Here is a 15,393-nt window from a genome sequence, read left to right as displayed (position 1 = left end):
CAGTAGGTTAGAAGGAAATATAGATCGGCACTGGATCAATTTGCAGTGATCTTTCTGTGATTCTTCCAGATTCAAAGTGGCCTTTCAGTCTTGGGCACAGCTGCGGGGATCAGGGTGTATTGTATTGCTCATACTGGGGGTCAGTTATAAACAAGACTCTGGCAGACACTTAGAGACCAGTCCCAGGCCAGCAGAACTGACTCTCAATGCAACAGCCTGAGCACAACCTGGAGCAGAATGCCAGCAAGACAACGCTCTCCTCTGGGCCCCTGGAACTCCAGGACAACGGACATTTATTGAGTATTTCCTATATGATGGTGGGTGCCAGGTGCTTTGCCAGGCACAGGCACATAAAGCTGCTCAGAGTCTCCAGCAGGCGAGGAGACAGGAGAGAGACAATTCTAAATAAATGGATGCCATTCCATGTGATTGTAAAAGGCAAATAAAATCTTGGGATCACAAACTCACTACAACAAAAGGGGAAGTTTAGCTTGGAAACTGAGCCACACAAACAAAAACCATCTTTCCTTTTGTTTCTAAACAGCTGTCTCCCCAGGTGGTCTCTCTCACCTGGACAATGTAAATTAACAGCTTATTTTCACAAGTTGGAAACAAGAGTAGACTAGAAATTGTCCTATTGCTCACCCCCAGACCAATGCATACTGGACTTCTTCCACGACTCTGTTTACTGTATCTTATGTAAAGTGCAGATTTACTGCGCACAAGGCATACATAATTGAGGGCTCCTCTACCCTCCCCTTTGCACATGCAACATGTGGATTCAGTGCACACTAATCAAAGCCTCACAAGAAAGTAACCGTTTGTCTCATTTTTTCTACTCTCCTTTTTTTCTTTTCTCCTTCCTCTCCAGCTCAGTTTTCCCCCTTTAAATACTGAAACCCTCAAAACCCTCTTTGGAAAAAGTGCAGGCCACAGATCCTACTGTGGCTTGTGTCTCTTTTTCCCTCCCCAACCAGATGCATCCTCAACCTTAGCAAAATAAACCTCTAAATTGATTGAGATCTGTCTCAGGCATCCCTTTTGGTTCATAGGAGACAGATGCCAAAATCTACAGCAGAGGCTCAAAGGAGGTTGGGGCAACCTGGGGGGTTCTGAGATAGCTTATTCACAGAGGAGATGGTGCTTCAGTTTGAGAGCAAGCATAGGGTGTGAGAAGATGTTCCAGGGACAGGGTATAGCAGGAATGCAGAGATGAATTCTGAGTTCACATTGGCTGGAGAAGAGACAGCAAGGAAGGCAGCGATGAGGAAGGTAGATGAGACAGAAAAGGGAGCAAGAGCAAATGAAGAGCCTTGATGCCATGAAGGAGCTTAGAACTTACCCTACAGGTCAGTGTTTCCAAAACATGATGGTTCCTCAAAATCATCTGGGAGCTTTGAAAAATACAGATTCTAACATTCCTCCCTCCAGACCTACTGAATTCATGTCTCTAGTAATAAGGATCTAGGATTCAGGTTTTTAAAATTCCCAGGTAGTTATTCTAACAGGTGGGTAAGAATCAGTAGAGTCAATAAGGAGGCCACTGAAGGTTTTAAGCACAGAGTATCCAAGCTTGCTCGTATATTTAAATGACAAGTTAGACAGCCTTACAGACCATATGTAAGATCTTTCAACATGATGAAAGAAACATCAGAAATCATTAAATAGTGCTAGAAAAAAATTGACTATTAAAAATATCATTTATCGTACATCAAAAAAGCAACTATAGATTGAGTAGAGTTTACAGTAGTATTGCAGGGCCACTTATACACGGACACAGATGAATTCGGAACCATGTATTTGTAATGGCACCATTGTCCTTGGTGGACAGATTCTCCCCAGCAATGCTTGGCTGCCTAGGAGCAGAAAAGTGTGAGGGTGGGTTCATCCAGGATTGCAGGCAGGCTAGATGGGTGCAATGGATGGGAGGGGGTGGAGGAACTCAGAAGTCCTGGTAAGGATGTGTCTGAATTCATTTACAATCTGTCTAAGCTCGGAAAGAAGAAACGCTAAGTGGGGTTCAAGAGAGCAGCAGAACAGGAAGGAGGGGTCGACCTATTTTTCCTAGTCTCATCTCCCAACTTCCCAGTTCTGCAAGCTTGTTAAGTACTGAGAGCTTATGTTATCCATCATCATATTTCCAGGGCCCTCCCCTAAAGAAGTACTTGATACACGCTTGCTTGACTGGATGAAGGGAACTGGGGTCTGGCAAACTATAGCTTGTGTATTAGTCCGTTTTCATACTGCTATAAAGATGCTACCTGAAACTGGGTAATTTATGAACAAAAGAGGTTTAATTGGCTCACAGTTCCGCACGGCTGGAGAGGCCTTGGGAAACTTACAATCATGGCAGAAAGCAAAGGAGAGGTGAGCACCTTCTTCACAAGGCAGCAGGAGAATGAGCAAGCGCAAGGGAATCTACCACTTTGAAAACCATCAGATCTTGTGAGAACCCCCTCACTAGCATGAGAACAGCATGGGGAAACCACCCCCATGATCCAATCACCTCCCACAAGGTGCCTCCCTTGACACGTGCAGATTACAATTACGATGTGATTTGCATGGGGACGCGGAGTCAAACGATATCAGCTTGTCAGCCAAGGCCAGTCCACCACCTGTTTTTGTATGGTACTTGAGCTAACAAAGATTTTATATTTTTTAAGTGATTCAATAAAAATTAATAGCAATATTTTGTGACACATAATAACTATGTGAAATGAAACACAGTCATGCTCATTCATTTACATACTATGGTTGCTTCTGTTCTATAATGGCAGCTATGAGTACTTGCAACAGGAATTCTACGGCCTACAAAGCCAAACATATTTATTATCTTGCCCTTTACAAAAGAAAAAAATGTGCTGAGCTCTGAACTAAGGCATGGAGACATGAGCGAGAATATAAGTGGATCCGTCTAGTGTGGTCAGAATGAACTGTGTGCCTGTGTGCATGGTGGTGGTGCTTTTTTCAAACGGAGGAATAAAGTTATTTTCCTCTGTGATTTCACAGGTGCACGGGGACTCTAGTTTCTTACTAGCCTGTTACTTGGAATCTGAATGCAAGACTGCTTACTGTACCTTAGGAACTATGATGGTCTAACCCTGCCCAAGTGCTCACCTCCCAGCTCTTAGTTGTTGGCTCACTGAAGAAGTTGTCGATCATGTTCAGTTCTTCCTTCTCCACCACCACAAAGCCTTGCTCTTTGGCATCTTTCCCATACACATCAGGAGACCACTGAACAAAGAATGTGTACAAATGATCCACCCTGAAAAACACATTTGTGACAGATATTAACACCAAGTCTACTTTCTTGGCAGGTGCTAGTGCGGACTGCAGTACATAAACCATCTTTTCCCTGCTTGGCAAATCCATTTTACTAATTGGAAAATTTCCCACTTTCAAAGTTATCTCTACGAGTGGCCTTACATACTCAAAATTAAGAGCCAATAAATAAAGTAAAAGTCCACAGGCACTGCGAAACTGTTAAAACTGTCTTTCAATTTGACGAGAAGATCAAGACATGGAACGTAATACTGAAAAACACAATGAAATATTTATACCAAATATTTTTTCCTCATTGAGTCTTCATTTATTGGATACTTGTATTCATTGAGGAAAAAAATGTACATCTGAAGCTTTAGCTAGGAACAAAGATAAACAATACTACAAGGGGTCTTTATGTAGATCAAAGTACTATTGCATTGTAATTGTAATAAAACATCTTTGACAACTAAAAAATGTCAGGAATAATACTGGCTACTACTTTAATATTAGAAAGAAATCTAATTTTATTGATATGGGAATGTTCTTTGCTTCCAACTTCTCTGCTCTCTTATACATATTTACTGAATGAAGGTTCCAAAGTATCTCTCCAGGCTTAATCAATAGAAATATGCTCAGTTCCTAGGAAAAGAATGAGAGCCGTGAAAACTGCAGCTCCGGAAATATCCTCCAAGGTTCATACTATAACCACCACAACAGGAGAAACGGCGATGAATATAATCAAATGATTCTTAAAGTATCTTCTAATCACTAAATGATAATTTGAATTTGAGGCTACTGTTTGGGATAATGTTAACTTATGATTTTTAAAATTCATAATTACATAAAATTGTAATAATAATAGGACTAAAACAAAAACAGAAATACCACTGACAATTCTGATATCCTAACAGATCAAACCATTTTTAAGGTTTCTGCATTCCTATCTGTTCTTGTCCACATGTGTACATCATTTATACAGCTTTCTTTTCATGGCAGTCAGAGCCAAGCCATAATTGTTGTATTTAACATTATATAATATACTTTTACCACGTTGCTAGTCCTTGTAGTCATGTTTAACAGCTACATTTCATGAAGTTAATAAACCATAATTAGCCTGTATTCCTATGCTGTCAGGATATTTAGTTTGTTTGTATTTCTTTAATTGTATGAATGATGTTACAGTAAATATCCATACAGTGTATGCCTTTCACTATGGTTTGAATTATTTCCTCAAGATTAGTTCCCAGAAAAGGGATTACTGGGCCAAGGGGCATGATTTTATCGCTTGTAATTCATCCTGCCAAATGGCTCTTGAAAGGCTGACTAGTTTGCTGTGACATCAGCATTGCAGTTTGTGTCTTAAGTTTCATAACAACCTTGCTTATCCTTTTAGTTTATATAAAGTTTTACCAGAGTCCATCTGCATTCCTTTGAGTGTTAAGCGCTTGAACATTTTTCAAAATTTCCTTCCTGACTGTAGCTTTTCTTTCGTGAACTGGCTTTCTGTGATATGTGGTATCAATGTTTTTCTTTTTTTTTAGTTGGTGGGAGTCTTTAATGTAAGGTGAATATTAACAACTATCAAATGTGTTTCCGAGCTGTTGTTTCCCTTTTTATATTAACCATGTCTTTTCCCCCACAGTACAGACTTACCAATTTTCTTATACTTTAAAGGTGTATTTCTTTATAGAGTTCTCCTTCAAAACATGGACTGTTGTCACCTAAAACAAGGTGTGTATCAGTGTATATGACATGTTACCATTTCGATTACAAAAGTAAATATAGATATTGATAGATACTATGATTGTACATGGGTATGATGGTTATGTTTCGACTCGGTGTGGCCATCCATGGTACGCAGCTTTTGGTCAAACAGCAGCCTTGATGTTGCTATTAAGGTATTTGAAGATGTGATTAACATTTATATGAGTAGACTCTGAGAAGAGCAGATTACCCTCCATAATGTGGGGCCTCATCCAATCAGGCGAAGGCCTTAAGAGAAAATGACGAAATGACAGAGGTCTCTTAAAGAAGAAGGATTCTACCTTCAGACTTTCTTCAGACTTGATACTGCAACACCCACTCTTTCCCCAGTCTCCAGCCTGACAGCCTGCCCTGAACATTTCAGACCTGCCAGCCCTTAACAATCGCATGAGCCAATTCTTTAAAATAGATCTCTATGTATAATACATATATTTTAGTTCTGTTTCTCTGGAGAACCTTGACTAATGTTATACAATAAACTACTCTGAAAGGTTATAAAAGAAACAGATCAAAATGGTTACTTATAGGGAATGGAATGGGGTGGGAGAAAGACATTTTATATTGTATATATATCTTTCTTTATATTATCTTAATATTTGGACTAGGTAGTACATTTATATGATTCAAACATCAAAATTATATTTTAAAAGGCATATATAAGTTTCCTTCTTACATCCCTGTCTACCCCAAGCCCCGTAGGTGACCACTTTATTCACTTCTTATATTTGTAGTATTATTTATGTAGATATAAATATGAATATATATATATATTTTTTGTCTTCTTATTATTTGTTGGGAAAAAGCTGAGTGTTGAGAGGGAAACTGAGGCAGGGCTTGCATAATGTCCTTTGGAATGTGTCTAGACTTGCTGACTCCTTGCTTCTAGCTCTCCTAGGCTCCTATTCCCATTATCCCAAGTAGCAGAACATGTTCCATATAAACACTAAACCATCACAGCTGTAAATCATGTGCTTAATGCAGCAGGCTCTTTTGACCGCCACATTCTCACCACCTATTTCTTTGTTGGATTACCAATAAATACCGTGGGCTCCCAGAGCTCGGGGCCTTCGCAGCCTCTGTACAATAGTGATGGCCCCCTGGTGTCCCACCTTTTCCTCTTTTTCTCAATCCTTTGACTCCAATTAGGAGAAGGAAAAAAAGGTAAATATATATACAGACTCTAAGGATGCTTACCTAGTCCTCCATGCCCACGCAGCAATATGGAGAGAAAGGGAATTCCTAACTTCTGAGGGAACACCTATCAAATATCAGGAAGTCATTAGGCCCCCAAAATTCTCCTTACCTCTGAATCTACTTCCTCTGATCCCTGCCTAAAGATAATTTTATGGGGAAGAGGAGTTGCTTGTGTCTCTCCAGACGACAATCAGGTGACTGTGGGGGTGCCCACCAAACATCTGAAGATCTATGATAAGCCACAGCATCTAGTGGAACCACCTGTACAGTGCGAACTGAAGGTTTGAAAAGCCTCGATTTGCTTTCCCTGTGCCTTCTGTTAATCAGAGAAGGCCTGTTTCTCATTATCAGTGGAAAGTTTTACCTCGCAGTAATTAACCAAAGAGGCAGAAACTAAGTTAAATGCATCAGCAACAGCATGCCTCCCGGCTACAACCACAGAAAGTTTTTGTTTCTGTTTCAGTGGATTTACTAACATGGGGGTGAGGGTATGCTTGTGTTTTTGCAGGAGATGAACGAACCATGTGGATGCCCTCAAGATGTGTATGACCATGGAACGGGAGACTGGAGGGACCCATGGATCCCAACCCTGGACCGGCTTCCTCTAGTATGAGTCATGAGCCAGCTGAATCTGAATGCGAAGATGGAACGAAGACCGACCAGAGTCACCATGCTTAATGGACCAACGCTTTCTGACTCAGCTCCTCTCTACCCTGAATACACGAGACCCTAATAGTTAGGAGTATCATCGCCCCTATTCAGCATGAAGAAGTTACAGAAGATGGACCTTCATCCTTCTGCAACCCCCAGGATTAAGGGTCCTCTTGTAAAAGGGAAAGAGGAGTTACGTGGGAAGCATTCAAACCAGAGCGACTGCAGTTTGAATAAGGGCTAAGAAAAATGAAGCTGGATCACCGACCGGCAATTAAGGGCTGCACAGCCTGTAGTTACCTTGCTCAATTAAAAGACGTCACCTCTTATGCTAGTAATAATGATGTCTTCTTTTTTACAAAAAAGAGAAGGGGTATGTTGGGAAAAAGCTGAGTGTTGGGAGGGAAACTGAGGCAGGGCTTGCATAATGTCCTTTGGAATGTGTCTAGACTTGCTAGCTCCTTGCTTCTAGCCCTCCTAGGCATCTATTCCCATTATCTCAAGTAGAACATGTTCCATATAAATGCTAAACATCACAGCTGTAAATCATGTGCTTAATGTAATGTGCTCTTTTGACCACCACATTCTCAACACCTGTTTTTTTGTTGGATTACCAATAAACACCGTGGGCTCCTAGAGCTCATGGCCTTCGCAGTCTCTATACGATAGCGATGGTCCCCTGGTGTCCCACCTTTTTCTCTCACTGTCTTTTTCTCAATCCTTTGACTCCACCGGACTTTGTCACCCCCACGACCTGGTGTTCGGTCTGATCACCCCAACATTATTCTTTATCTTGCTTTTTCACTTAATATATCCTAGATAGCTTCCACACCAGTATATAGACAGCTCCCTCATTCTTTATTTTACAGCTACACAGTACTTTACTAACTGGATTTATCATAGTTTACATAACCATTCTCTGGGTTGTTTCCAAGAGTGTACCATAACGAACAATGCTGTGATGAATTAAACCTGCACGTGACTCATTTCACATGTGAACAGGTAAAGCCACAGGACATTCTCAGAAGTACGACTGCATTGTAAAAGGAACAGCTCACTTGTCATTTTCACATATAACCTCACATTCCTCTGTATAGGGATTATATTATTTTTGCCCTCCCACCAGCTATCTCTCTCTCTCGAACTGCTGAACTATTTTCGTCATGTAGAATGAACTTCCCTATTAAAAGTTAACTTAGAAAACATGACATAAATAATCACTCCAGAGAGGTTTGATAAAGATACAATTATAAATCTCTTAGTTTTTTCAATACTTAAAAGTTTAGTCCATCTTAAATATGTTTTGAAGTAGAGTTGAGAAGCAACTCTGCTTCACTATAACTTTTGGAAAAGGAAATATATATTATGTACACAGCCACACTGGATAAAATGTATGGGCTTAAGTTGGTTCCTAATAGGTTGCTGGCTAGCTGACTTGAGAGAAAAAGGCATGCAGTCCCTAATACCTGAGAACTAGCCTGGTACTATCAGCCAGGCCTCAGCGTTACTAAGAGCTGGCTTAGCATTCACAGCTATGCCCGATGTTTTCCTATTTAACATAATTTTCCAGAACATCAACACTAAATAAGTCCATTCTATGACCATGATGAATCACAACAAAAACAAGAACTCTGTAATCAGAGCTGAACACAAGAATACAAACACTATGCAGCCACAAAAATGACCAAATGTCCCCCTAATTTGGGTAATGAGAATGACTGTGCTTCCTTCCCAATTACAGCATTAGTCTCTCTAGTCGTCCTTCCTTCTAGATAGGATTTAATAAAAAATACCCAATCTTAAAATTACCCCTACTTCCTGACAGCATCTCATTTAGAGCAAGGCCCTGCTTCCGTGAGTCCTCCCCTAAATCATCTAACACAAACCTAAATCCCAGAACTCCTTTTTTTTTTTTTTTTTTTTCTGAAACAGGGTCTCACTCTGTCACTCAGGCTAGACTGCAGTGGCGCGATCTCGGCTCACTGCAACCTCTGCCTCCTGGGTTCAAGCAATTCTCCTGACTTAGCCTCCTGAGTAGCTGCGATTACAGGCGTGTGCCATCACTCCCGGCTAATTTTTGTATTTTTAGTAGAGATGGGGTTTTACCATGTTAGCCAGGATGGTCTCCATCTCCTGACCTCGTGATCCGTCCACCTTGGCCTCTCAAAGTGCTGGGATTACAGGCATGAGCCACTCCTTTCTAACATCCTCTTACTGAGGTAACCCATAGTTCCCTATATGGTGTGTTGTTCTCCCTCACTGCAACAAGTTAACCTGACTTACTCAATTACAGGTTTGTTCCTGCTGGTCTTTGTCTAGAGGGCACTGCTTCCTTTGACAGCACTTCCTGTGCACCCACTGTGTGCCAATGACCCTGCCTTCATGAAGCTTACCTTCTGGAATGTTAGAGCTGGACACTGGATGGCATTTAATTCAACTAACTTTACTTAGGTATCAGAGAATGAGGGCTCTGAATGAAAACATCAGGATCACAGCCAGGACTAGATCTCCTGAGGTGGCAATCAACATTCTTTCTGTCACACTAAAAAGTCCTCCTCTCATTCCACAATGGTTTCTGAACCATTTCCCAGGTAATTTTCTAGTTACAACATAAGATACATTTTTATCACTTTTTGGACCCACTTTCCATTAGGCACTGCTCACTTTTCCTCTAACATTTTACTCTCCTTTGGGGAAATCGTTGTAAAGCATAAACACCGAGTGAAAAAGGAAACGTTCTGAGAATGCTGAGTTCGTGCAATGAAATATTCTTGTGCAAGACTGCAAGGGAATGAGGAATCAATCACAGATTTGGAGTTAAGCTTTCATTTCTTCTTAGACATTGCAAGAAAATGTGAAGTGTGAAAAGCGCAGGTCAATTAAGATTTTAGGGAGAGAAACTATCTTAGTAATTGCCAGTCATTTCCCTTTGTGGTGACAAAAACATCAAGTTGCTCAGGGACCTGATTGTATTGTCCTGTTTAATTATGCAGATAGAAGTAGGGTTTACTATTCTGGAGGGAGGTAGGATTGAGTATACCCTGTTTGATGAAGACCACTCATCATTCCTACAACCCATCGGGAAGGTGGATGGGGTAGGAGGCCAGAGAGAAGGAAGATTTATATGAAGTCTGCAGGATTTTCTGAGGAGGAATCAAATGCCTAATACCATCTCTTTTGAAGTTCAATATTATTAGGGCTTCTCTGATGAATTAGGGTGGTCCTAGCATAGTTCAGTCCACAGAAAAAGACAACATCCCTTCTCCATTCCATTGTTCCTGAAAGGAAACTCTCCAAAGGGGTTGGAGAAGTGGTCGGGTCTTGCTATAACCATTTTAGGAGCAGACAAATTGAGGCACGGTGTACTACTGATTCTGAAACTTAGATCAAGCCCCCTGCCACTGTGGGCATGTTATGGAAGGAATGGCTGCATCTGCATATGTGTGAGTTTCTTAGGTTTAACAAGAAGATGTGCGATGGAGTGTACTGGGGTGTCAATTTTGGCATAAAGCATTCTTACCTGCTGGTGCCATTTTCTCTAGAAGAAATATCTCAGCCTAGGACAGGAATCTGGGGTGACCAGGTAAGAGGGCATATCCCAAGCCTACTCTTTTGGAACTGCTGGGTTTTCTGTGAGTAGTAAATCTAGGCTCTGGGTTTGCTTGTTCCCAGAGTGGACTATTTTGCAGCAGCCATGGCCAACCCTTTAAACTGAGTAAGCACTGGGCTTCTTGGGACTTACCACTGGAGGAAGATTTCTAGAGAAGAGGAAAAAGCACTCTCAATATATCACACAATAGAGGCTTAGAGTTGTAAACACTTAACATTAAGCAGAAAAGCAACCTTATGTTTTAAGCAATGCTGGTACAATATACCATTTACCTAAAAAGAAAAGCTGTGATTTCCTGCCTCAAGGACCTTACATTGTACAGTAACTCTACAAGGTATGTATTACTGTGCCAAATTTAAAGTTAAGGAAATTGAGAGTTGGGAAGACTGAATAATGTGCCCGAACACCCCACCCCCAGAAATGTTCCAGTAATTCTAAGCTGTTCCCCGATCCCTGCTTTTTAAAAATAAATGCTAAGTCCAAGGAGGCAGGAACATTTTTGTATCTGTCCATAGTCAGAGATCTCGTGTCACAGTATGAGCCAATTACTTCCTCGGCTTTAGGTTTCGTTAATAAATCTAAAGGAGTATTAGTGCGATGTCCTGAGTGGTCCTTAGGGCACACACAGCCCAGTCCCTGTTATTCTTGCTCCTGCACCTTCCGCTGATGAGGGACTCACAGCACCACCGGGGCCAGCCCGTCAGTGCTGTGCTCTGTGTTTGGGGAGCGTGAAGGGGAACCCACCCCCCCATCACTCAGGTGGTACGCTCTGTCTCTGCAGTCAACAGAGTCACCCCAACCTTGGGCAGCCTCAGGGGAGATGAGATGAGAAACCTCAAAGGTACATCTGCAATGGGGCACTCTGCCGGGAAATGCTCGTTCTTCTTTCCTCTGAGATGTTCAGGACACTGGCAGACTCCTATTTCCCTCAACAGTAGCCTCCCGCATAATATCCCCTCATTCTCTCACGTAGACACAGCCCTCATGCTATGCCTCTGAGGGAAGAGGAGGAGGAATGAAGAAGGGACATGGCCTGTCCCACAAGAGGATATTAAGAGTCATGTAGAATCAATTTGCTTACTTAAGTTCTTAGTCCTCTGGAGACCAGGTGGAAGGACTCAATGTCCCTCTTCCCAGCTCTCCTTCCGCTCAATTCTCTATCTTTTGTTTATGTTATTTTTAAGATTTAGTTGGGGGAGAGGATATGACTTCATCTTTTTTCCTTCTAGGTTAGAGTTGCCTTGTTTATTTAACCTAATTATTGGAATGTTCTTTTTTCACTGGGTTTTCCCAGTGGGTCATTTCCCAGAACTCAACTCTGCCCTCTGGAAACAGATCTCAAGTTCTGAAATTCCCCTTCTGATCCCTCTGCCTTCCATCTCACCCATGTCTTTCTCCTGGCTATACCAGCTATGCTCCCGCCCTGATCCCTCTTCCTCCTCTCCCCAGCCTTCGGTGTCTCCTGGGTTCATATACTTTAGGATCTCTCTTTCAGGCTCACCCTCACCAGTGCCCCCTAGAGGCAGGCCTACAGCAGTGATCCTTCTGCACCTGCCCTTCCAAACACCTTCCCACAGAAACAAACACAATGATCTTTCCCGCTCTTCTCTTGGGATGATGAATGTAGCTAGGTTTGCTTATTTGGGCTTAATGGGTCCACTACAAAGGCAGCTAACCTTGGCTAGGAAAAACCCTCTCCTGGTGCAGCTCCGTACTCACCTGTAGCTTTTTTTCTTTCCTACTCTACACAGTACCTATTTAGCCTCTGTTTTCTCAAGCTCACCCCACTCTCCTACCTGCCTCCTCTCAGAATGGAAGATTCTCTATTGTACTGTTCTTACAATGTGTTCCCTCTGCCATCCCTCTTACACTCTTTTTCTTCAAAAGGAGTAACTGCTCTTTGACCTGTTTTAATCCTCCTCTCTGTACTTCTAAGGGTTCCACTCTCTGGTGAATTTCCTCAATTATTTTCACCACCCCACCTTGCAACCTTTCCAACCCCCTGTCTCCTTCATCTGGATCCATAAATTCCACGCTTGTAATCCCAGGACTTTGGGAAGTCGAGGTGGGAAGACTGCTTGAGGCCAGGAGTTTGAGACCACCCTGGCCAATATGGTGAAACCCCATCTCTACTAAAAATACACAAATTAGCCAGGTGTAGTGGTGCACACCTGCAAAATCCCAGCTACTCGGGTGGCTGAGGCACAAGAATTTCTTGAACCTGGGAGGCGGAGGTTGTAGTCAGTCGAGATCATGCTACTGCACTCCAGCCTGGGCGACAGAGCGAAGCTCTGTCTCCAAAAAATAAAAATAATAAAAATAAATAATTTGTAAAAAGTGTTCAGATTTTATTCATTCCCAAAGTCCCTCCCACACCTCACTTTCCCTTTAGAGTGTATTGCTGACATCTGGGCTGGCAGATTTCCCAATTCCTTTCCATTCCTGAACTCTTCTATTCTGATTTTGTTCACCTTTCTGTATATGCCCTTTGTTAAATCAAACCTGGCTCCGGTATTTTCTGGAACGTGGCAGAGTTTTAAAATGTTATTCCTAACCAGGTGCGGTGGCTCATGCCTGTAATCCCAGCATTTTGGGAGGCCGAGGCAGGTGGATCATTTGAGGTCAGGAGTTCTAGACCAGCCTGGCCAACATGGTGAAACCCCGTCTTTTCTAAAAATACAAAAATTAGCTGGGCATGGTGGCAGGGGTCTGTAATCCCAGCTACTTGGGAGGCTGAGGCAGGAGAATCGCTTGAACCCGGAAGGCATAGGTTGCAATGAGCCGAGATCGCACCACTGCACTCTGGTCTGGGCGACAAGAGTGAAACTCTGTCTCAAAAAAACCCAAAACAAACAAACAAGAAACAAACCTTATTCCTTCCCTCACTACTCTAGTGAAGCTGATCTTCTCAAAGATCACCCATTGTAAACATCAGCAGTATCTCAGTCATCACCCGTTTTAACCTTGGCAGGTCTGTTAATAGCTTTTTGGAAGCTCTCTGTGACTCATGTTGTGGTCTGGATGAACTACTGAACTTCTCTGGGTTCTCACTACCTCAGGACACTATGCAGGGCTGGTGGACGAGTGAACAGAATTACCAATAATTACTCATCCTGGCTGCCACCTGCTGCTGAAGCAGTGGGTGTGTGGTAACATCTGTGAACAGAGAACTGGGTCAAGTACCGGGTCCCAAGAAACCACTAATATTTAAGGAGAAAGCAGAGCTGTCCTGGCAAAAGGCCAAGAAGAAACAGCAGACAGGTAAAATTGAGCTCATAAAACGCAAACCTGAGCATTTCACCAAACTGCCAGTAATGTTTTCCCAATGTCTCCTCATAGGTTTTGGGATAAATTTGACCTCCTTGGGTCTGCCTGGGAGTTTTTTTTGTACCAGTCTCCAAAATGCAGCCAGTGTCCATTCTGGCTCTGTGCTCACACTATTGCTTTCTTTTTAAATTAAGAATCATGGCAAAGGTTAAGCCCAGTGAAGTATCTAAGGCTGGGGTTGGGGAAGGCTTCCCAGGGGCCATGGTTAAACTGGGTGTTGAGGAAGGCAGAAGAATCCATTGCAAGAGGAAGGAGAAACAGCATTCTACTGGGGGGAACCCATGCAAATACATGGCAATGGAAGAGCAGGGGGATGCTGCGGTGAGGTCAAAGTGGACATAGCAGAGCAAAAGGAGGACAATGCCGTCAGGTCACTGGTGATTTCTGACAAAGGATTCTGTAAAGAGGACAGAGATGCAGGATACCCAGGCCCTGCCTCAGGGTGCTCAGGTGGTGGAGAGTAAACAAAAAAGAGTTAGCACATTGCCAACACAACAGCTGAGGGGCATCGGAGCTGGGATGTTGGTGCTGAACAGGAACTCAAGAGGCAGGGAAGAAATTCCTGAGAGGAGGAATAAAACAACAAGACTTACCATTTGCTTAATGGAAAGGTAGGAGATGAGAAGAAAGAAGCCAGAGCAGGTGGGTCACTAGGTCACAGAAAGTCCCAAGCATAAGATAAAATACTTGGACCTCAGCCTGTGGCCACTGTTTCCTGCAGTGTGGTGGGGCAGTCCCAGGGACTTCAGAGGGTATGCAGAAGGACATATTTTAATACTTATATATGTACCTAAAGGGTAGTGGCTCATGCCTGTAATCCCAGCACTTTGGGAGGCCGAGGAGGGCAGATCATGAGGTCAAGAGTTTAAGACCAGCCTGTCCAAAATGGTGAAACCCCGTATCTACTAAAAATACAAAAAAATTAGCCGGGTGTGATGGCACACACCTGTAATCCCAGCTACTCGGGAGGCTGAGGCAGAAGAATCGCTTGAACCCAGGAGGTGGAGGTTGCAGTGAGCCAAGATCGCGCCACTGTACTCCAGCCTGGGCAACAGAGCAAGATTCTGCCTCAAAAAAAAAAAAAGAAAAAGAAAAAAGGTAGTAAAAATAAGTACAACTAGCATATTATTTTTCTGATTTCACAGATATTGCTACTTGGGAAAAGACTAAGTAAAAACAATTACTATTTAAATCCTTTAAAGACAACCATTAAGTAAACAGTAGTATAGATGGTAGGCAGATCTAGAGATATTTGTGAGGGAGGGGGATGTGTGTGAATAGCTGAAGCTGCCATAGGCAACCACAGGCACAGGGAGGCCACGCGTTCATAGCTTTAGCAGGAAGAGGCACGGACAGATCTGTGCTTGAGAAGGACTGCTGTGGAGCCAAGTAGGGAAGGCCAGGAAGAGGATCAACTAGAAATAAAGGCTTTGTTGCTATGGCTACAATGGTGATCCAGGCAGGAGATGGTCAAGGCCAGACCCCAGGTGTGGCAGAGGGCATGGGAAGAAACCTGCCATACATGCTCTGCCAGGCACAAAATCAACCCATCTACTCCCCCACCTTTGTTTAGGTTTTCTGTT

At 42.7% G+C, this 15,393-nt stretch overlaps 1 protein-coding gene across 38 annotated transcripts in view; it reads right to left on the bottom strand.

Moving 5' to 3' along the window:
* Nucleotides 1–15,393, bottom strand: part of NCOA7 (nuclear receptor coactivator 7) — a 150,539-nt gene that overhangs the window by 12,574 nt on the left and 122,572 nt on the right. For all 38 annotated transcript variants that reach the window (XM_045391580.2, XM_074036992.1, XM_045391582.3 and 35 more), the window contains one exon: nt 3,118–3,265. In XM_045391580.2, coding sequence (XP_045247515.2) covers nt 3,118–3,265 — 148 coding nt within the window. The remainder of the gene's footprint in view (nt 1–3,117; nt 3,266–15,393) is intronic.

The sequence above is a fragment of the Macaca fascicularis genome, chromosome 4, assembly GCF_037993035.2.
Source record: "Macaca fascicularis isolate 582-1 chromosome 4, T2T-MFA8v1.1".
Lineage (NCBI taxonomy): Eukaryota > Metazoa > Chordata > Mammalia > Primates > Cercopithecidae > Macaca > Macaca fascicularis.
This window is presented reverse-complemented; position numbering and strand designations above follow the sequence as displayed.